Below are 23,188 nucleotides of genomic sequence, written 5' to 3'. Positions count from 1 at the left end.
GCTCCGTGCATGGACCTGCTGCATCCAGGCCAAGCAGCTTCTCCTGCAGCCGGGCTCTGCTCCCAGCTCTGTCCTGTGGCACACCCGAGCTGCCCCTCGGCTGCAGAGGGAGTTCCCCTGAGATGCATCCTGCCTGGACATCAGCAGGGACTGGGGCCTCTCCTTCCCCCAGCCCCAAAGCACTCATTATTATAAATCTCATCCATTCAGAATCCTGACACTGTGGCACAGGTACTCCTGGAAAACTGCCTTTACTTACAAGTACCAAAAGCCAGAGCTGTCTGGAGCACCCACAGTGTGCTCTGCCACCTGAAGCTGCCGCAGGGCACCTCGCAGCTCCCAGGTGTGCGGACACGGAGGAGCAATGTGCTCTGGCTGCAGCAGCCAACGCTGCTCAGGACCCACTGTGCTCACAAGAAATTCTCCCTTTTCTCCAGGTCCCAGGTGGGCACAGATGCCCAGTCACCAACAGCAGGACTGTTTCCTGCCGGGCAGCCCCAACTGCAAACATTTCCTTAAGCAATTTGCACATCTTAAAAATAAAATCCTTTATTGATAATATGAATGTTTAACATGTTTAATGCCATCAGCTATAAAAATGATTAAAGACTTTAGCTTGGTACATTTGGCTTTACAAATTTACAAGTGTTAATGAATTAATACTAGTGTTATATGTTTTGCACTTCATTATACTCCATTAGCCAGTGACAAACTCTGCAACAATGTCTGCTTAGGACACATGTGAGTTAGAGAAGAAATATTTAGTTGCTTTCACACAGAATCTACATCAACAGTTAAATACTACCTCTAAATATCTTACTGAATTAGTTGGATCCATTTCAATCCCTTGTGCTTAGTTTCTTTCAGAAGTTAGTCTACTAGCAAAAATACATTCTTTTGCATACCCCTTCCCATATTATATTTTAGAAGAAACAGTACTCAGTGCATTTCCTATTAGACTTCATCATAGTATCTCTCTCTCTAGAGCTATCAATAAAGAAGGGGGATAATACCAGTCAGAATAATGTAAAAGTAAAGAAACTCATTAAAGCAGTGTATACAAAAGCCTCACTTTTCAATCAGAAGGGATACATGGGCCAAAATCCACCTGCCCATCCTTTTTTACTCTCAGCAAGAGCTAAAAAATCCGCTGTGGACACTTAGTTAATAAAGTAATAAATGTGCTTCCAAAAGAGCCCCTGCCCATTCAGCTCTGGCTGCCTCTGTGTCCCTGCTGTTAATGCACAGACTGTTCCATGGGATTAGGAACAACAGCCCGTAATACCACTGCCCAAAAGGTCTGTGCAAGCCTCTAAAGCCCTGCCCTGGCTGCGTGGGGTCACTCCAGCAGCAGCCACCCCCGAGCAGAGAGAGGCTCAGAGCCCAGAGGAACCTCACTGCAATGGGCATCTCTGCCCCTGCATGGCACAGCACAAAAGGCCCAGAGCCCAGAGGATCCTCCTTGCATGGGAACCTCTCAGCACGGGCAGCTCTGCCCCTCGATGGCACAGGCATCCTCCCCGCACAGAGGGACCCTGCCTAATGGAACAGTGAGAATTCCCCAAGGATAACGTGTCTCTGGCACCGGGAGCTGCGCAAACACCACGCTGCTGCCCAGGGAAGGGCTCCACGCTGGATGGCACCGAGCAGCCAGTCCAGTTCCTAAATTTAGGATCAGCTCACGTCCAACACCGAGATCATTAACTCGGGGTTGTGCTCTCAGCCTGTGCCACTGATCTGTGCTGTTTGTCCTGGGCTTCTCAGCACAATGACTCAGAAAACCACTGTGCTGGGCCGGTTGGTTCTCTTGCAGCAAACACTTCTGCACAGGAACCACCTGCTTCTCCTGGGTCCAAATACTTCTCCACACACAAGATCTGCCTCAAACTTAGGCAATTCCTCACTGAGGGTTTTTTTTAAATCTCAGTGAATTGCCATGTCTTCTTCATATAAGGCAGAAGGTCAAGAAGAGATAAATACTTTCCTAACACACTGTGTGTTTAGCATGTATGTGTGTGACACACATATCCACATATTTAATTCCACAGCAGCAATGATTTGGTTCCATATTTGCAGCCAAGGAAAGCTAGCCACAGCTAGTGGGTAAAATCCAGGTCAGTCAGACTTAACTGACACAGATGGGGAACAAAATTATTGCTTTTGTTTAAAGTTGAAGATCCCATTTACAGGTGTTGCAAAAAACCTGTACTGGATGGATGAGTTACTTTTTCAAGTAATAGTGAGATCTTTGCCAAGTAACAGAAAGATCCTTTTCTCAGAAGTTCTACACACAACAGTAGAATGCTTGAAGAGCTTGAAAATTCCAGGTGATACACCAGAAACCAGAGTTGAGCCATGTAAGCACACAGGCATCTTGGCAGGAAAGCACAAAGAGCTATATGGACAGAGAAGTAATCTGGATGATATCACAACTAAATTTTATCCCAAGAAATTCCTGTGTGCTTCCTCAAATAGCTGGAGCTGTGTCCTGAAGGACACAGCCTGGCTGGCTGCACCAGATTGGTGCTCACCTGGCAGAATCTGTAGCACATTTGCTAACTTACCTTAGCAAATGGAAAGAATTAAAAGGAAAACCAGTGTTGGTTTCAACATTCAGGACTCAGAAGAATTTGTTTCTGCAGCTAGATGTTCCCCTCCTCACCTTTTCCCGAGAATCACATTCATATTGCAGGCTTAGTTCAGGCACTTTTATAAAATGTTCATCTGGAATAAAAAAGTCTGCAAAAATTATTTCTGCATAATTTAAAAGTAGCATTTCAGTCCCATTAGAGCTTGATAGGTCCCACCACATGATTATGGTTGTTATCTCTAATGATTTGACTCCTGCCATGAGATATTTGGAGGCTACTGTATAGCTGTAGTTAAGGTTTCTTCATAAACAAAAATATTTTCCTACCTATTAAAAAAGGAAAAAAAAAATATACTAAATGCTTTATACAGACAGAATCTGCTACTATGGAAATAAATAACATGGAGTGGAAAAACAATGTCTTAGCTGCAGGGTAAGCTAAGCTGTGGAATGTCACATTCCCGTTTTCTGCAGACTAGCTGCTGCTTGGCAGGAGGATCTCCAGGTCCTTGCCATTTGACACGACGGTGCTGCCGGAGCAGCTGCTGGCCACGTCCCCGGGGGCACCCAGGGAGGAGCCTTTGCCGAGGGGAGCAGCGGCAGCCGGCGACTGAGCCAGGCCGGGCTTCTTGGGAGGGATGGGCGGAGGGTTCCCCCTCTCGGCCCTGGGAATGGTGGGAGACTTGACCCCCGGAGACGAGGGGCTGAGCGGGCTGGAGACCTTGGCGGGGCTGGGGCAGTGCCCGGCCTCGGCCCTGGGGCTGCCGGCGCCGGCCAGGCTGCGATAGTCCGTGCCGAAGGGCGAGCTGTTGGGGGACACGGGCTTGATGGGGCCCTGCTGGCTGGTGAACCTGGACAGCACCTGCGTCACCGTGTTGCGCGCCAGCTGCTTGGCAGCCGAGTTGTCGGCCAGGGTGGGGGACAGGTCCCGGGACGGGGGGCTCTGCAGGCCCCCTGGCTGCTGCTCCTGCTCGGCCTGGGACTGGAACTTGTGCCTGGCCGCGTGGAAGCGCTGGTTGATGCCCACCTGGTAGGAGGACTGGTAGCCAGGGCTGCCGGCAGAGGCTCCCCCCAGGCGCTTGGCCAGCACTGGGGAGGAGCAGGGAGACGGGGTGAGGGAGGAGGCAGCTGTGCTGCTGGGGGACAGGGACGCCCCAGCAGAGGGCAGCTGGTGCACCGGGGACTCTGTTCTTGCAGGGGAGCTCCCATTCTCCACGGCACCCTCTGGGGCTGCGGCAGGCTTCTCCCTGTGAGCTGGGCTCTCTGCAGCATTCGTGTCCCCAGCCACCTGCCCGTCCGTGTCACAATGCCCGTTGGACTTTGCATAGGAGTGAGCGGGGGCAGAGGGGCTGGCAAACACGGCGTGGGCAGCTCTGCTGGCGCTGGCAGGGGCTGCTCGCTCTGCCTGCAGGCCCTCGGTCTGGCAGGACACTGACTTCACTGGGGGACTGTCAGTTGTGACCCCCCTGGACGTCACCGAGGGGCTGGGATGCACGGCCTTGGGGGGACTGTGCTCCTGGCAGGAAGCCTCCAGCTCCTTCAGGGCTTTCTTCAGACATTCCACCTCTTCTTTGAGTGCTTTTGTACGGTTTTCTTCTCTGTTCAGCTTAGCCTTCAGCTGCTCTCTTTCAATGTCAAACTCTGAGAGCTGCTTTTCTACTTGTGCTTCCATCTGCAAGCCCCGCTTCCTCTTGGCTGCCAGCTCCTCTTCCAGTTTACTCACCTTACTCTTCTCCTTTTCCAATTTCAAGCTCAGCTCTGCTGTCTTCTGGCCCTCTTCAGCTGCTTTGGCAGTGGCTTTCTTGCACTCCACAACAAGCATGGAAGACAGTTGCTTGTGGCGTGCCCTTTCCTCCTCCAACTGGCTCGACAGCTTCTTCTGCTCTTTCTCAAACTTCTTCACTTGGGACTTTTCAAACTCCACCTGAAGGTAAGAACAAAAGAGATTTTAAGGGTACCATAAAACCTCCTGAAAGCAAATGAAGAGAAACACCCCAAAAGGGAGCAGGTTTACTGTGCATCTTGGAGAAATTACACAGGAAAAAATGACAATGGATAAGAAAGAGGTTATTGCACCAGAAATCAGCAAAATAGTCTGGCACAACTCAGCCTGCAGACAGTAACAATTATTACTTCCTAGTAGTTTTATCCTGTGTGAAATTCGACTGGCCTTTAGTGAGACACACACCCAGTCTGCCATGCACTGACAGAACAAGCAAAGCTTCCTTCCACCTCATTTACCACTTTGTCAGTTTGCCTTTTAAAGGCATTTAGGCTTTAAAATGCTGATGTGTTATGTATGCTTAACAAAGGGTACAGGCTTGAGTAACAGAAAACAGTGGCTTAAATATTTATTAGCATCTCTGAACAACACCCCCAGGAGATCTTCCATAACTTATTCTGCATTTTGAGTACTGCAGGGAGCTATCAACTGTAAATGCAATCCTATTCTTCCCAACTCCTCGGATTTCAGGCTGAAGTAAGGTTTCAAAGCATTTGATTGCCTATTAATACCTTCCAGCACTGCTCAGCTACCAAAGCACGCCGAGCAGTGGGGCAGGGCTGTTTTCCATGTCAGGGTGATAACAGCTTGGAGCGCCTCGCAGAGGGAGCTCCCGCTGCTCTCCAGCCCAGCCTGCCCTGTGCTGGTACCTGCTGGGTGAGCCGCTCCCGCTCCTTCTCCAGCATGTAGGTGACATCGTCCCCCTCGGCCGTGTCCTGCGCGTGCCGCTGCCGCTCCTCCTCCAGGTCCAGGATCACCTGCCCAAACACAGCAGCCGTCAGGGACAGGGCCCCAGCAGGCAGGCAGGGAGCAGAGCTGTGCACAGCTCCGGGGGCACAGGGGACAGACACCTGGGCAGCTCCAGAGGGACACGGGAGAGCCAGAGTGACACAGGACAGACACCTGGGCAGCTCCAGAGGGACACGGGAGAGCCAGAGTGACACAGGACAGACACCTGGGCAGCTCCAGAGGGACACGGGAGAGCCAGAGTGACGCAGGACAGACACCTGGGCAGCTCCAAAGGGACACGGGAGAGCCAGAGTGACACAGGACAGACACCTGGGCAGCTCCAGAGGGACACAGGAGCTCCAGTGACACAGGACAGACACCTGGGCAGCTCCAGAGGGACACGGGAGAGCCAGAGTGACGCAGGACAGACACCTGGGCAGCTCCAGAGGGACACGGGAGAGCCAGAGTGACACAGGACAGACACCTGGGCAGCTCCAGAGGGACACAGGAGAGCCAGAGTGACACAGGACAGACACCTGGGCAGCTCCAGAGGGACACAGGAGAGCCAGAGTGACACAGGACAGACACCTGGGCAGCTCCAGAGGGACACGGGAGCTCCAGTGACACAGGACAGACACCTGGGCAGCTCCAGAGTGACACAGGACAGACACCTGGGCAGCTCCAGAGGGACACAGGAGCTCCAGTGACACAGAAGAGCCACCACAGCAGCTCCATGGGACAGCCACCACTGCAGCTCCAGACACCTGAGCTCAACTCAAGTCACAGAGAAGCAGCTTTTGGACAAGTCCAATGTCTGTTATTATCTGGTCAAACTGAGTCAGTTTGGGAAAGATGTTATGGAAACCTCACACTGGACGTATTTTACTATTAAATGTCTAAATTGCATGCTTTTCCCCCAGTCTGTGCAATATCCTTGGCAGGTTCATGCCATGAATGGTGCCCTCATTCCAGAAGGGCTGGAAGGATCTCTGGGCATCACCCAGTGCACCCCCTTGCCCTGGACAGGGTTGCACAGATCAGCCCAGGAGGGTTCTGAACGCTGGCAGGGAAGGAGAATCCGCAAGCCCTCCACAGCCCGTTCCAGGGTTCTGTCACCCTCAAAGTCAGTCAGTTTTTCCTCGTATTCGGCTGGAAATTCCTGTGTTCCAGTTTGTGCCTCCTGTCCCCTGCAAGTCAGAATTTCCTGGCAGGGCCATCGCTCCAGGGCCAGCAGGAGCAGAGGTGCAGCAAGAGCAGACCCAGGGCTCCAGAGCAGGACAGGCCCTGTGTGGCTCTGCAGCAATTCCCAACTGGCCGCTCCCCCTGCCTCACAGCGATCTGAGGGCTCCAGTGCAAAGTTTATTTTAAAGAACATTAATTTGCTCTTCCACTTAAGAACAAGATGAGCTCTTGAAGTGAAACTGCTTCCCATGAGGGCCCAGTGAAGGAGCTCCTTCAGCTTTAACACTGATTTACATGAATAATTGAAATGCTATTAACAAAAAAGCCAGAATACAAACTTCCCAAGAGGCTCTGCTTATCCCATCACCAGAACTAAGCTCTCCCAACACACGCTCACCATGAATTTAGCAGCTCCTCAGTCTTCCTGAAATTTAAGCTTCCAAATAATGCTTAAATATTATCAAGTATACATCCTTGTATACTTGAAGAAGACAGGAAGAGGAAAAGGTGATACAATATCTGATTTTACTCTATGACTTAGTTGGATATTTGGTTGAAAAGTGAAACCCAGCCTTGTTTTTACTTCTAGTGACATCAATTTTTGTGGTAGCATGGTCTGACACATGACCAAACACTTTATTGGTGTCAATATACATTAAAGGTATGTGTGAAGAATAACAGGTGCTTCATTAAAGAGGCCAAATGGCAAGAAAAATACTTTTGGTCAGTCCATATTCCTTAGGGAAGCACAGGGAGTGCCTTCCCCTGGCAGCAGCTCTTCAATAACCACAGAGAACAAGTCCCAGGCAGAACAGTGACAGCTCTGCTGAGAATTCCAACTTCCAGAAAGCCTTTCCTGCATTTTGGGAAGCATTACACCACCCAGCTGTAAGCTGGATCCTCTTTGGTGTGTCCCAACAAAAGCATTTCAAATTCTGGAATTACAACTAATTAGCTCACCAGCTGCATCCTCTGGAGTGAGAAGTTTAAACAAAGGTGCAAAGTCCTTCCAGTTACCAAGCCTCAGGAACTCAGGTGTTTTTGCTGAAGTTAACTTGTTATTAAAATGCAGCTGTAACCTCTGCACATCCTAATTGAGGCAACACCTACCTTTCTGTGCCTGCTTTCTGCAGCAGCCAGTTGGGATAACATTCTCTCCTGCATATTCTTGCAGTGTTTCATCACCACTTTCAAAATAGACAAAGGATTGGAGCATACTGGCTGCTTTTCACCATGGTTCCCCTCTTTCAGCGCCTCAAAGTCTCTCTGCAGAGCCATCAGTGGATCACTGATGTTGTATTTCCCATAGCGTTCCTCGATGAATGTGTCCCTGTGCTGGGCCTGCAACACAAAAACAAATTTGCATTTTAATATACTCAAATAGCTAAAGAAACAGGGCTTTGTAGTTAATATTCCTTTTCCCCAGTTTTCCATTTAAAGAGAATTTAACACAGTCTGATTCATATCCTGTTATCTGCTACAAATAAAGGCAATAAAGACAAATCTTGCTTAAAAACACATCACCTCCACAAATATATCCAGTCTACAAACATCCTCATACCACAGCTACCTGCCAGGGCCACGGCTTGCATTCCACAGCTGTGAAAGGAAAGAAGGTAAGTACCAACTCTTGCTCAACAAAAGATTTAATCATTTATTGTCGCATCAGTGAAAGAAGCAGTTGTGTGCTTTCCTTGGCTGTGTCACCATCAAAGAATTTCATGTTGAGCAATTAAAGTTTCACTCTCGCAAGAGCCATCAGTCTGTGAATTGTTAATAAAATCTCTAATGCTCCCATCCAGACTAAACAGAGTTTAGTTTCTCAAGACAGGAACGATGAGGTTTCCTTTGGTGCTTGTAGGAATTAAGACAACTCACACATCCCAGGCTCTGCATTTGCAGTGCTTAATGGCTGGACTCGAAGAGCTCAGAGCTCTCTTCCAACCCCAATCATTCCATGAATCAGCCATTCCATGGAAATCTGTTTGTCAGGATACCCATAGGCTTATTCTATTCAATGATGACTGCAAAGGTCTAAAAATGAAGCAAAATCTCAGATATGAAAGTATTATCTGTGTGTTCACCACCATGATAAGAAACCAAATATTTATGCAACAAAAGACACAGAAAACCAGATGTAGATTCAAAAGAGCCTTCAGAGGCACCCTGGCTCAGAGAAATCTAATCACTGATTTCCAGTGAAGTGGTTCTGGGCTGAACCCTGAGCATTTGTGAAAAGCTGTGACAGAGCTCCATTCCCCACAGTGGTGTGTCACTGACAGCACCAGCCACGCCCAGCAGGGCTGAGGCACCTGCCAGAAACAACACCTGGATATGAGACTGCAGCCGGGGTCCTCTGATTCTCTGTGAGCACTGCTACCAGGACAGGCCACAGCTTCTCTTTCCTGCAGGCTGCACACGGCTCCTCTGTTCTGCACTGGTGTGTCCCCAGTGAGGAAGATGGGGTTCCCTCTGCGCCACTGAAATGCAGCAGGGAGCCCCAGGACCTGATTGAAGTGTGTTTAATGCAGAACAGACCTTAGCATGAGTGACCTGCTCAAGGGCTCTGACCCTCCATGCCCTTTCCTGCCACAGCACACACGTTTTCCCTGGGGCACCTGCTCCAAACCAACGCTGTCTGCACCTCCCCAGGTGTGCTCCACCTTCTGCTCCCGGCTGCAGAGCACAGCCAGCACATCTCCCACGGCCAGGCAAGCACAGCAGCTCTGGAGCTGGTGCAGGGCGCTGAACGAGCCCCAGGCTCTGCTGCAGCTGGGCATGGCATCCAGCTGAACAGAGCTCTGAGTGCCAGCCGTGCCAGCCTCGCATGAAACCCTCATGAACAGCAGCGGCAAACGTCAGAAATCACCCACTGCTGATGGGGCTGCACAGGGACGGCATTCAGACAGGAAAGATGGGCCTGACTCAAATGAAAGACAGCTCAGAAGCCAGTGCCTCTTGGAATGGCTCTTTTGCCATGGCCCAGCATCAAAACCACAAATGCTTCCCTCGAGCAGGAGTCCCAGAATCATGGAGCATCCCCACAGCAGCTGGCACAGCCACACTGAGAGTTAAATAACACTGAGAGTTAAATAACACAACTTGGCTTCACTCAAAGAGCTGGTGAGATTTGCTGGTCCCACCTGCATTCTGAAATGCAGCCATGTGATTAACACGAAATAAACTAAAAAAATTCATTTTTGCTCTTAAAAGGAAAAGTGTTTGCATTACCTTGACAAGAGGCATAAAAAACCCAACCCAAAATATCTTCTCCATGACCAGATTATAGACATTCACCCTGTGAGTCCAGTTTGGAGCTGGATTTTAACCCTGCAGTAAACACACACAGAGGAACAGCTCACCCTCACAGACACCCCTCCCTCTCTATCAGCAATATCCGTCAGGAGCTGTGGGCACTTTGATCACAGCTTCAGATATTGTTCTAACTTTGCACAATAATAAAAAGGAGAGGAAGGAAAAGAGCAGCCCTGGAAATGGGAGAGCAGCCCTGGATAATGGGGCAGCCCTGGTTTAATGAATCACAGGAAAAACTACAGGTTTGGGGTTTTTTTTAGGAACAGGGAATCTTCTGTTTTTCTGAAGTGTTTATAAAAGTGACTCAGTGAAAGCTCCATATAAGTGTGGAGGGAGTTTCTAAGTGACTCAAGCATTAATAAGTCTGTAAATATGAACTGGGATCTCCATCCAGCTGGCCTCACTGCTTTGACAGATGCGTTTAATGCCACCCCATCCCAGTGCTGCCATTCCACCCAGGAACACGGCAGGGACCCTTCAGAAGGGCACCAGTGCTTCAGCTGCGCACACAAACCCTGCCTTTGTGCAGGGCAGTCTTATTCTACCAAATAAGAGCTCCAAAATCTGAGATCAAGGTGATTTTTGCAGTGCTGAAGGTGTAACCAAAGCCACATTTTCCTCTGCTCCTCACAGGCTCTGAACTCTGAATAAACCACCCGCTCCGAATTCAGTGGGGTGGTTTATTTCCTGTTTGGGAAAGAACAAGAAGTTCTTCCTTGCTACTCTGAGCAATTAAGTATTTTCCTGAACTAGCATGACAAACAGATGAGACTATCATAACATTAAGGGCTTTCTCAAGTCCAGCTATTCTTCTTCAGTAGCCAGCAGAGCATAAACATTTAATTAAAGTTGTCTAGACTGGAGAAAGTCTTAACCAGGTCACCCTCCACCGAGCACACCCCGTTTGCACAAACAAACCCAGTGCTCTGGCGCTGGGAATGCAAACTGGGATTTTCCAGCCTGGACACCTCTGTCCTGCAGAGCAGCCCCTGGGCCACCTCGTGGAAAATGCATTTACAGTGCCACAGTCCCCAGGGTTACCTTATGCAGGTGTGGAAACGTCACAGAGGATTGTGCCCCTCCCTGAGACAGCTCTGCAGCCCAGCTGCTGCCACTGGAGCTCACATCAAAATCCTCAACCCTTCTGATCGTGGCCTGTCTGAGCTGGACTCCACCTTAAAGAGCAGTTCAGCTTTCAGAACAGAAGGAACTTGATGGAGGAACACTCTGTTAGTGAGCCCAAAGTGAAAAAAATCAACCTAGATCTCAGATCTCAGCACAGAAAACACAAATCCACAGAAAATCAAGGTTAAACAAAAAGGAAATAAGGTTACAAAAGGCAGTGTTAGTTAAGGAGTGGAAAACTTAATCTGAACACCAGAGATGACACAAATACCTCCAGCATCAGCAATGGGGCTGTGAAAGAAGATGCAATTCTGTGCAATTACATCTTCTGATTTAGTACCTCCATCTCTATCATCTCCAACATGCAGAACTGTGGACTTCCCAACAAAATACTCAAATTCCAGAAACAATTAAATGGATTATTCAGCAATTTTCAAGATTATCAAATTGACCTCTCCCAACAGGAAACAAAGATAACGTATAAGCTTGGGGCGCTTTTAGAAAACAGAAGGAACTCTACATGTGAACTACCCTTAAAAATAAACTTCCAGGAGACTGGAAAAATTACCATAAGCAGAGGGGGTTCCATGTGAAACTGGCTGGCTTTGAGCTCCAGTTTGGGCAAAGGACCACTGCTAGTCTGTCTGGGAAGAGATAATTCTGATTTTATGGGGCAGAAGTAACATCTGACCCAACTGAAAAGATGTTTCCTGTGCAGGCAGGCAAAGCAAAGGCTTTGCTTTGTTAGGAAAAAGCTACTGTTTCCTCTTGGGATTTCGAGGCTGTTTTGGGATGTTTCCCACAACCTATTTCTGTATTTTTTAAAAAATAAAATATTTCTTTCTACTGATTCCTTGTTTATGTGACAGAATATTCTCTCTCTGTTCAGTAATCTTTACAACTTGTTTTACTGGAACATCAAACAGGGAATTTCCAGGACCTGTTTCAAGTGTTTTTTTGGACATCAAGTAGAGCATTTCTCCTCCCTGTAATTTCAGAGTTCAGGTTTTAACCCTTGGTACACAACAAACACACTCTTAATTAACTCCAGCTACTGAGTTTGCAGTTCTCCAGTGATAATTTGCACAGAAGTTCCTCCTTCATGCAGCAGAGAGTGGAATAAGCTTTAAATAGCTCCTCACAGCCTTGAACTTCCTTATTAGCTTCTCTCCCCAGAGACAGAAGTCGGGAATAAAGGCAGGCTGAGGTCACAGCAAGCCCTGAGAGAGGAGGGAAATGGGGCTGGGGACCTCTGGTTTGCCCAAAAGTAAATGCCAAAATGCTGGAGTGGGACTGGCAGCAATGCCAGGATGAGCCACCAGTGAGTGCAATGCAATGCAATGCAGCAATGCAGGCACAGAGCCACCAGTGAATGCAATGCAATGCAATGCAGCAATGCCAGGATGAGCCACCAGTGAGTGCAATGCAATGCAATGCAGCAATGGCAGGCACAGAGACACCAGTGAATGCAATGCAATGCAATGCAGCAATGGCAGGATGAGCCACCAGTGAGTGCAATGCAATGCAATGCAGCAATGCCAGGCACAGAGACACCAGTGAATGCAATGCAATGCAGCAATGGCAGGCACAGAGACACCAGTGAATTGCCCAAATGCAGCAATGCAGGCACAGAGACACCAGTGAATTGCCCAAATGCAGCATCTGCCCTAATTGCCATCATTACCTCGAGTGAGCAGACCTGATAAACGAGAGCCATCCACATCTGCCCAAGTAAGACCTGTTATCTGTGCTGTTATCAGCTTTGAAAAACAGAATAAGCTTCCTCAGGAAATGTCCAGCAGCACAGAGCTGCAGCTTCCTTTGCTGGGAGCTTGGTGCCAGGCTGGCTGTGCCTGCCCCAGCGCCCTGGGGTGGTGCTGCAGGGGTGCCCTGTGCTCAGGATGGGCTGTGGGCACCCCAAACCAGGGAACAGCACCCCAAACCAGGGAACAGCACCCCAAACCCGGGAACAGCACCCCAAACCCAGGGAACAGCACCCCAAACCAGGGAACAGCACCCCAGACTGCTGGAACCCAGAGCAGGAGCCCTTCCAGCAGGGAACCACTGCCACAGCTCTCTGCTCCTGCCCAGCACACGCTGGCACTCTGGAGGTGAGCAGAATCAGCTTTTTAAGACTGGCAAACTGAGCTGCTTCCAGCAAGAGACAAACAAAAACCTCCCCAGGCTTGCAATAAAGGCTGTAAGGAATGCCTGCATTCCATAAACAGCACCCAAGGGAACTCTGCTCCATGGAAGCTGCTCTCTAAGTGATGCACAAGCCCAATTTGCCCCATCTGTGAAAGATTTAACAGCAGGAAGGTTTTGTATTACTGAACTTTTCTTTTTATTTAAACAAGAGGCAGGATTAAGTTTTTCAAACTGCGCTGTAAATCTAGTTTCTAAATCCACTAACAAACAACACCTAGTTTTTCATTAATACTGCTTTATAGTGCATCACTGCACTCAGGAGCAAAGAGATGAATACCAGCTCCCAGTCATTAACACAAAATAGTTTCTATTCCAGCGTAAATTGCCTGAGGCCTTATTAACATAAAGGAACAAGCCAGGAAGCTGCTTCCTGCTTTCTGAAAGTAAACAGAACCTCAGTTCTAATGTATGGAAAGCAGGGGGGAGGGAACAGAGTGCTCTAACACAGCGATAGGGATCCATTTAAATATTGAATTGTTCCCAGGCGTGGTGTGCTATTTCAGAAGGCAAACCTGTGGCTCCTGCAACCCTTCCTGCACTGCAAGGAGGACTGGGAGCCCAACTCAGGATTATGCAACTCTCTGACAGCATCTGGGTTTTCTGGATGATATAAACACAATTATAACTACAGGAAAAGGAGCACAATAAGAAGTCAGGCTTAAAATCTGTTCCAAGGAGAACATTGAAATTTATGTAGTGGACAGGAAGCTACTTTCAGGCAAAAAAAAAAAAAAGTTTTGTTTTTTTTTTTCCCAAAGAACTTTTAAAACAGAGGAAGCAAACTGAAGCACTGGGAAAGAATATTGTGAATACAGTCAGTTTGTCAGACAGCAAGGAGGAAAGGGGCAGGATTTGGGGAGAGGGGAAAAAAGGAGTGAGCTCAACAAGCAGTGTCTGCTCAGCAGCTCCATTCTGACACACAGCAACGGGGCCAGTGCCAGCCAACAAGTGCCTGATACCATCAGGGAGAGGAAAACTATTTTAAGCTGTGTCATCTGCACGCATGGATTCTCTCTGCTAAATGCCAGATGCAAAATGCTTGTCTCTAAGCGTGCAGGAATATCAATTATTGCAGACTGTGCTACAACCAGATGACATGTTTACAAACTAAGGTACTCTTCCTCTGCAAGTGCCTGTCCTTTCCTATACCGTACCACAGGACTGGGCTCAAACAACCAGAGCTGAGAATCACTGAAATCTGAAGCAGAAGTAAAACTAGCCCATGAAGGGAAATGTGTTTTTGTCACTGTGAGGGAAGCAAACAGGCAGATAAAATCCTGATTTGCAGCCGCTGACATCTATGTGTTTAACACAACTGCTGGAGAAAAATCACTGCTGTGGCCCAGGGTTATGCAACCCCCTAGGAAAGTTCAGAGGATTGAACTCCACCTGCTCCCAAAATATACCCACATTTGACACAGAACTATTGCTGTTCCAAAGCAATGCAGCTGCCAGGGCAGGACAGGGGCCTGTCCATGGCCCTGGGGACCTGAGAGCGGTGGGACCACGTCAGACAGGTCCAGTGTGAGGAGCAGCAGCTGCCCCGGCCCCAGGTCCCGCTCTCTGCTGCAAACCGCTGCTCCATTTATCCAATTTGTACAAGTCAAACTAAATTTGCTCTCAGGAGTGCAGATCTTTAACTCAGAAGTTGTTTTTATTCAGGGCAGCACTTCCGTGCATCAAAACGTGAGCAAACAGATCAGCAAGGTTTCCTTTAATTAGTCACACCAAAGCCTCTGGGCCAGGGTGGCACGGTAAAGCTGTTACCACAGCCACTATCAGCAAACAACGACAAAAACAGCGCGAGGCCAGCGCTCCTCTGGCTGTATACTCCAAATAAATGGAGAAAGCAGAGCTGCCAGGGCTCTGCTGCTGAGCCTCTGCCCAGATGAAGCAGTTTCACATGTAGAGTTCACATGTAGAGTTTTCCTTGCAGAGCTGCTGCCAGCAGGGCCAGCCCGGGCTGCAGCACCACTGGGGACAGCTGTGGAGGCAAGGAGAGCACAGCTGGCACCTACAGCACAGCTGGAGCCAAGGAGAGCACAGCTGGCACCAAGGAGAGCACAGCTGGCACCAAGCAGAGCACAGCTGGCACCAAGCAGAGCACAGCTGGCACCTACAGCCCAGCACAGCTGGCACCTCCAGCACAGCTGGAGCCAAGGAGCAGCACAGCTGGGGACAGCTCTGGAGGCAAGGAGAGCACAGCTGGCACCTCCAGCACAGCACAGCTGGCACCTCCAGCACAGCTGGAGCCAAGGAGAGCACAGCTGGCACCAAGGAGAGCACAGCTGGCACCTCCAGCACAGCACAGCTGGCACCTCTGGCATCTCACAGTGCTGCAGACCCCAGGGCTGGCAGCTCTTCCCTGAGATCACCCTCAGCAGGTACCAAGGCATTTGAAGCTTCCATTGCCCTTTCCCAGCAGCCCCAGCTGTCCCCACAACCCTGAAACACTGCAGCACATCCCTGACAGAGGAAGGGGAAAACAGCCCTAACCTTTCATTAGATCAGTGTTTTATACTCCGTAATTATCAAGCATAGGTTACAATTTCATTTAATTTCTTCTCAGCTATGAGTACTTGACAAATTATGTCAAAGGGTATTCTTAGTGCATTAATCTCCGCACACAAGAGGGAACTGCAGGTTAAATTTCAACAGGAAGGATAATTGCTTTACACTACTGGAAGGTAGGCAATAAAGAGCCTCTGGAATGGAGCTGCTGCATTTCTTCCCATTGCTCTCTGTGCTCCACTGTACACATCTCACACTGAAATACTGAAGGGAGGCTTGTTTGGGTAACACTTTCTGAACACACAACAGTGAAAAGATGGATCTCAGGACACAGCAGAGACTTGCAAGCGAGTATTGGAACAGAAATCAAACCTTCCACCTGACCAATAGTTTTGAAAGGGTAACAATATTCCTCCAAAATAAAAGGATTATCTAAATGCAAAAGCAGCTAACAACAAACAAGCATCCCAACTGTCCTGGAGAAGGATATGCCTCCACTCCCCTGAAAGATGCTTGGAATCAAGCTGGAGAAGCTTCTGCTGGAAAAGCAGGTCCCTGCAGCTCTCAGGCCTGCAAGCTGCCATTCCTCTTCTGAAATAACTGCAAGTTTCATACATTGTGAGCAGTGACAGCTCAGCTTGAAAAAACTTTCAAGACTCAACCCTGGCACAACTAATTCCTGCCATCATTTACGCCACTGTTTCCTTCACTTTGCTGAGGCTGAGTGCCAAGCAGGCATCCTTCAGGGAGCAGCAGAACTGCACATGCACCATGTATTCTCTGAAATAATGTCCAGCTCAATATCAGCACAGAGCAGAGAGCCACACTCCCTGGTGCAGGCCAGCAGAGCTCACATCACAGCTGCAGCTGCCCCTGCCTTGTCCCACGGCCCCAGCTGCACTGCCAGGGACTGGAAGTGCCTTTGGGAGCAGTTTTAGCTGGCATCTGCCTCGCTGGAGGGTTACACTGATGCTCCTGCCAGCAAAGGGAAGGGTAAGGAGCTGAGCACTCAGGGCTGCTGCTCTCAGCAGTGCCAGCTTATGGAGGCTTAGCCAACACAAAGCCAGGGATGGTTCTTACTCAGTGTGACGTTATTGTCACTAGAAGACTCATCTGTGATCCCTCTTGGGGAGAAGAGTTCCTGCTTTGAGCAGCCCTCCCTGCTAAAGGAGAAAAAACCTAGAAAGGAATTGTGGTGGACCTTTTGCACAGCAGAAACACATGGTTCTTTATCAGAAAGGATGAAAACACACATAACACTGTATTTCAATACCAAAATGCTTCCTGCAGACAGCTTCTGAGACAAAAATTACCTACAGCATTTCCTATGTAATCCTGCTGATATTCAGTGGGATTCTGAACCAGTAATGAACTTCACCTTGGATACAGCTCTCTGCAGAACTCACAGTGGTACTGCTGTCATGTTTGTTTCTTATCCTGATACTTAAAACCTACCTTTAAAGCCTCTATGACAAGATCTCTTGCTTCTAATTCTCCCTCGAGAATGCTAAACAGCGTCAGTAGCTCTGGTTTGCTGAGTTTTTCCAGATTCATCCTGAAAACCTGAAAAATAACGAAACCCAGTTTAGTAGGCATTTCTTTGGACATTAAGATCAGTATTTGAAGCTGTGACATGTAATCTCATTTAAGCTCAGCTCCCAGCTCTCGGGGCTGCAGATTGCCCTGAGGGGGGGTAATTTTCTCTCATCTCCCAGCACCAGTTGCAGAAGATGCATTTGTCACCTCCTCCCAGGGGACAGGGACACACGCACTCCCATATGGCGATGGCAGAATGTGTGGGCTGACAGCACAGGACAGCAGCCAAAGTTAACAGGGGAGGGGAAAAACAAGGATATTGAGAAGTCACAGTGGTCACACATCTGCCTCCCACAGCTGCAAACACCAGTGAGGAGCTGAGATGAACCAGGGCCAGCGTGGCCACCCACAGGAGCTCAGCAGGGCTGGATCTGCTCCTGGGAATGCCATTAGCCATGCTGATGGAGCTGACCCAAACCCTCCACAAAAATCAATGCCACGGAAAATACACACTTCATTACTGTTCTTTCAAACTGTTCAATACCGGCATCATTTATTAAATATCATCTTACTGCCTGCATAAGAGAGCCATCATCTGAACCGCACATAAAGAGGCTTCATATTCTCCTCCATCTTTGCTGATACATTTAACACTGTCCCATAATAAGCCTTTTTGTTACATTATTTTGTTAAAAGTAGAAATAATTTCAGACTAAATCCTTGTCTCTGATGAAAATATACCCATTGATGCAGTCTTGTGCTTTGCACAACCATCAAATACACTTTTCTGAGTCCAAGTCATGTCCATCTTTCACCACACTCCGTGTCAAACAGAAAATGCTGCCGCATGAAGAAAATAATCAGAGATATCAAACTCCAGCGGCAAGTGATAAGGGGTTAAATTAGCCCTGCTGGAGAATCCATCCAGCTGAAACACTCAGCTGAAGTCTAGCTTGTCTGAAGTCACTGCTCCTTTACAGCTGATTTGCATAACTGTGCCTTGGAGAGTTACACACAAAAGCAAGTTCTGTCTTGTTTGTGCCAGAGCAGTTTTCCAGCGGCTGGGAACAGAAAGTTCTGCAGTCATCACACAGCAAGAGGAATCAGAGATTACTCTGTGCCCCTCTGCTAGGCAGGGAAGCGTCCCATCACACCCACACCCACGAAATTCCAGCAGGCAGCAGCGTTTCCCACAGCTCTGCTGGCTCCCCTCCCTGGGCAGGGGCTGCTCAGGGTAACACCAGGGCAGGGACCTGCTCCAACCCGACTGAGCTGGACACCACAGCCCCGTCCCTGCTGCAGAGCCAGTCACAGAGGCAAGAGGAAAACCCACGAGTGGAACGTTTGGGAAATCTGCTCGTGTTTGTCACCAGGTCAAAAAACCCTGATCAAAACTCACCATAAAGGCACAACTTAGGAGACCAATGTACTGGCTAAAACCCCATTTCTGTGGGCCAGGGCAGCGCTGGTCACCTCTGGTCAGCGCATGGACCTCGGCAGAGATGCCCAGGTGCCAGCCTGACCATCTCCCTCCCTCTGGACACGGCTTGGGGCTCTGCTGAGACCCCGCGCAAGGAGTGTGATTTACAACTTCCATCTCAGAAAGACGGAAGCAGCAAAGAAATGCTAAAACGTCAAGAAGTAGCCACACAGAGTGAGAAAAGACATAGCCTGGCTCTAGCCTTTGATATTTACCATGTTTGTGTTGGTGCTCATGTCAAAGCTGCAGCATGTCCCTGGGCAGCCTGTAGATGTGGAATATCCAAACATTTCTTAGGAGGTGCACGACTTGATTTCAAAACCATCTCAGTCCTTGCTGAGACTGAATTCACGGGTTCTAAAACTGCACCAATACCAGTGGGAAATACCTTTTATTGCCAGGCACTCACCAGGTGACAGTGGCACTGGGACATTATAAACCTGAAGGAAAAGGACATCTTAGAACAAAGTGTATCATATAATTCTGTCACCCCAGGACAGTAAGTGTTGGACATGGACTTTCACCATGACTGCATCCATGCTTTTCCCTAAAAAAGAGATGATGTGGAAACGTGCAGCTGCATCTCCCCAAGAGCTACCAAACAGTTCAGTCTTGCAGCAAGGACAGCTACCAGCTGCAGTTTGGTATTGTAAAGCCATTAGTCAGGGCAGCAATAATTTCTGCTCTATATTCTAACTACTCCCATTGTGACTCGTACTTGCCAGTGTTGTAGGAATAAGCCAGGCTATTCTTACCACGCCTCTGTAGTCTGTAATGTGCTTAACAACATAAACAAGCCCTGTCCTAAAATATACATGTAAAAATACCTAAGAGAAATAAAGAGCAGGAGCCAGCGTGCACAGCAATCATTTATCCAACAACAAGAGGTGACATTACAGGTATGTCAGTGGCACAGCCTCAGCTTCCTCATGTGCAGCCTGCTGCAGGAGATCTCCACCTGCTTTGTTTGCACTTCACACTGCTGCGGGAACAGACTGGGAGCAGATGCAACAAATAAAGGCACTGCTCTAAAAACCCCCCAAAATGTACCTGTACTCTCCAGTGACCTCAGGGAACCTTCAGAGCACCCCAGGCAGATGGCTGTTAAGCTGAAAGGACCACAATCCCAAACATTCCCTTCAAGGGCCACTCTGCACTCGGGAGCTGAAATTCGGGGGATAAAAAGCTCTATTCATTTGCTGTTACTGTCTTACAGAAACAAGAAGCATCTCTGGATCAGAGAGCTAATAAGCATGTACTTGAGCTCCTTTTCCCCTATCCAAATCCAAATCCCTTCCCAGCCCTCCAGGCTCCTGAGCTGACCTTTCCAAGGCTCTTTCAAGCTACACACGCCTGTGCCTTATCTTGTCCCATGTTTTATCAAAAGATCACACCAACTCTATTAAATTACACAGTTCTCCCCCTTGCCAAGTGTCTCATTCCACCAAAGGGATCTGGGCACTTCAGCTGGGGAACCTGACCCTCTGTTTCCAAACCCTTAACCAAGAGGCATCAGAAACAAGATCCAGCGACTGCCAGGGCACGGCACCCCTTTACATCCAGGGAAATACACTGAGTGCACTCACACAGATCACAAACCACAAAGACCTTGTTGTTTAGACCCATTACATAAATATTTTCCCCGAGTCCGAGATACACCACCATTTTTGGACAATAAGGCAGAGTTTAGAGCATAAACAAAGATAATCACTTTCTGCTTGCCTGAAGGTGAGCTTGCTTTCAGCTTCGGACCGCTGGAGCCCCCTTGGCAGAGCCATGCCCACCCTCCACGGAGATAACACCTTTCTAAGAAAGCTATTTCCCGGTATTTCACTGAAAATAATCACGGAGAGCAGTTTAAGTGTCTGCACACCACCGGAGCGGGGGAGTTATCTGTGGCATGTGCCACTTGAGGGACTCTCAGATAGGCTGGCAGCTCCCTCTCAGCCACGGCGGGTGATCCTGAAACCGTGCCAGGGCACAGTTCACTGCTCTCACACACACACACAGACGGGCAGAACCCACCCAGAGGATGGTGCCAGGGCAGGGGAACCTCATACACCGACCGCCAGGGCTGGAGGCAGGGGCAGGAGCCCAAGGGGAGCCCCAGGCAAGACCCCAAGCACAGCCCGAGGCGTGGCGAGGCACCTTCGGGATCCTCTGCGAGCCCTTGGCTCAAAACTCTTCCACTTTTAAAAAAGAACATCATGAAGAACCAAGCTTGTTGCTCCTTCCTCCTCTGAGAGAGGGTATTTCCTAAACCTACACCAACGCAACAATGCCACAGTGCCGAATATTCTGAATCAGCTTAATTGTCTTTCCTGTGTTCCTGAAGAGGAACCAGCATTTTCCAGAAGCCAGCACGGGCAGTCATGTCATCACATTAATGGCAGAACCTCAATGACCAGTTGGAGAAGTCCTGACAGACAAGTTCCCAAAATTGTTTCTGTGTGTATCGAGTGGTGTTTGAGTCGTTTCAATAATTACATATGTTCATGTAATGAAAAATGCTAACATAGACCTAATAGTTGTGTATCCACAGTGCTACCTGGCATTGCATCACTCCTGTGGAGATCCAGGATAAAATGAGAACTGTTTCTATTTCCTTCACCTTTGTATCTCAGCCCAAAAGGAAAAAGGGCATTACCCACAAAAATCCATCCTCATCGCATTAGGTTTTGTAGTAATTCTCAGAAGGAAGCAAATTAGCAAAATTCCAGCATGGATTTTGTGTGGGTCCTTGAAGCCCCCGTGCAGAACCGAAACCATCGCGGGCTGCTGACCTTCACCCCGGGCCGGGGAGCCGCGCCCGCCCTGCCGCTCCCGGCGCCGGTGAGAACGGCGGGTCAGCGCGGGACCGGCCCCGGTCCGGCACGGCGGGCAGCGCGGGTCAGCCCGGGACACCGCCGGGACCAGCACCGGCACCGGCACCGGCACCGGCACCGGCCCCGGTGAGAACGGCGGGTCAGCCCGGGACCGGCACGGGCACGGGTGGGCAGCGCGGGTCAGCCCGGGACACCGCCGGCGGCACGGCCGGTGCTGTATTCTCCGGGAGCGGCACCGCCCGGGGACCCGGCACCGTCCGGGACCGGCACCGCCCGGGGACCGCACGGGGGGGTGGCAGGGGCCGGGCTCGGTGGCTCCCGCGCTGCACCGGCCCGGTACAAGCGCGGCGAACAAAGGGAAGCGCCGCAGCGGAGCCCGCGGCGAAGGAGGGCGGGCGCGGGGAACAACAACCGGCTCCATCGCCGCTCGGTGCGCGGGCCCGGCCGGACCGGGCAGCGACGCCCGGATCCCGGTGACGCCCCCCGGCCCCCGCGCCCCGCTCTCCCGTTCCCCCGCTGCCTCCCCTTCCCCGCCGCCTGCGGCCGCCCAGTCCCGGCCGCAGCCGCCCCCGCCCGCAGCGGGGCTCGGCCCCGCCGCCGCCGCCCCTCTCAGCCCCCGCGGGCCGGGCCGCCCCGCACCTGCCTCCGCCCCCCGCAGGGGCAGCGCCGCGCCAGGACGGGCCGGGCCGGACCGGACCGAGCCGGACCGAGCCGAGAGCGGGACCGCGCCCGCCCCGCCGCACCGACCTGCCCGGCCCCGCGCCGCCGTCGCCGCCGCCGCTCCGCTCCCCATCGGCCGCCCCGCCCCTCCGTGACCGACGGCCCACCCGCCAATCAGCGCCGCCGCAGCCGCGTCCGAGGGCCAATCCGCCGCGGGGAGGGCGGGGCGGGGGCGGGCACAACCAATGAGGCGGCGCGGAGGGCGGGGCCGCGCGTGAAAATCCCTTTTGTTCGCGGCAGAAGGAGCGGGCGGCCGTGATTGGCGCGTCACTTCCGGCGGGGCGGGGCCGCGGCACCGCCCGGGCCCCGCCCCCGGCCGTGGCTGTGTCGGGCGGGGCCGGGGCGGGGCCGGGGCCGGGCCGGGGCGGGGCCGGGGCGGGGCCGGGGCGGGGCCGGGGCCGCTGCCGGGCGGGACGGGCTGTGCGAACCGGGCGGGGACAGGCGGACAGGATGTGCAGCCCCGCCGTGCCCAGCCCAGGTGTGCCCAGGTGTGCCCAGCCCCGCCCAGCCGTGCAGCCCGGGCGCAGCCCCGCGCTCCGGTGCCGTGTCGTCGGCGGGGCTGCCCTTCCCCGGTGCGGTTCCGGCGGCGCTCCGGTGCCGGTAGCGCTCCGTTGCCGGTGCCGGGGCCGCGCGCTCCGTTCCCGTCCCGGTGCCGGGGCTGCCGCGCTCCCGGTGCCGCTCCGGCGGCGCTCCGGTGCCCCCGCGCGTCCGCAGCTCCCGCTCAGACCCAGCCCCGCCGCTCGGAGCTGTTTTCCCGAGTTCACAAAGCGCCCCCCAAACCGCTCACAGCTCGGGATAGAAGGGAGCGGGTGCGTTCCCGCGCGTTTATTCCCGCGCGTTAATTCCCGCGCGTTTATTCCCGCGCGTTTATTCCCGCGCGTTTTTCCCACGTGTTCCCGTGCGTTCCCGTGTATGGGGTCATCCTGGTGCGAACATTCCCGGTGCTGCCCAGCCCCGCTCCTGGA

The 23,188-nt window shown here is 51.1% G+C and overlaps 1 protein-coding gene across 3 annotated transcripts; it reads right to left on the bottom strand.

Moving 5' to 3' along the window:
* Nucleotides 1–523: 523 nt before the first annotated feature.
* On the bottom strand, nucleotides 524–22,281 carry CTTNBP2NL (CTTNBP2 N-terminal like). 3 transcript variants are annotated; one of them, XM_058819330.1, is made up of 5 exons: nucleotides 22,251–22,281; nucleotides 17,118–17,225; nucleotides 7,614–7,844; nucleotides 5,243–5,350; nucleotides 524–4,514 (listed from the first exon to the last, which is right to left on the bottom strand). In XM_058819330.1, exons 2-5 carry the CDS (start codon nucleotides 17,214–17,216, stop codon nucleotides 3,066–3,068), a joined length of 1,887 nt encoding a protein of 628 aa, XP_058675313.1. In that variant the 5' UTR covers nucleotides 17,217–17,225; nucleotides 22,251–22,281; the 3' UTR covers nucleotides 524–3,065. The 3 variants fall into 3 exon arrangements, with proteins under 3 accessions (XP_058675313.1, XP_058675314.1, XP_058675315.1); XM_058819331.1 differs by lacking the exon at nucleotides 22,251–22,281 and adding an exon at nucleotides 22,143–22,249; XM_058819332.1 differs by lacking the exon at nucleotides 22,251–22,281 and adding an exon at nucleotides 21,326–21,424.
* Nucleotides 22,282–23,188: the final 907 nt, after the last annotated feature.

This window comes from Ammospiza caudacuta, chromosome 24, assembly GCF_027887145.1.
Source record: "Ammospiza caudacuta isolate bAmmCau1 chromosome 24, bAmmCau1.pri, whole genome shotgun sequence".
NCBI classification, from domain to species: domain Eukaryota; kingdom Metazoa; phylum Chordata; class Aves; order Passeriformes; family Passerellidae; genus Ammospiza; species Ammospiza caudacuta.
Note: the sequence above shows the minus strand (reverse complement) of the source record. Positions and strands in the feature narration are given on the sequence as shown.

Excerpts from the sequence above, each read along its gene's own strand:
- CTTNBP2NL (XM_058819330.1), bottom strand. The coding sequence starts at position 17,216 with ATGAATCTGGAAAAACTCAGCAAACCAGAGCTACTGACGCTGTTTAGC. Across the intron at positions 5,351-7,613 it reads CAGAAAGCAGGCACAGAAAG|GTGATCCTGGACCTGGAGGA; the intron begins GTAGGTGTTGCC and ends GTGTTTGGGCAG. Across the intron at positions 4,515-5,242 it reads GGGAGCGGCTCACCCAGCAG|GTGGAGTTTGAAAAGTCCCA; the intron begins GTACCAGCACAG and ends TCTTACCTTCAG.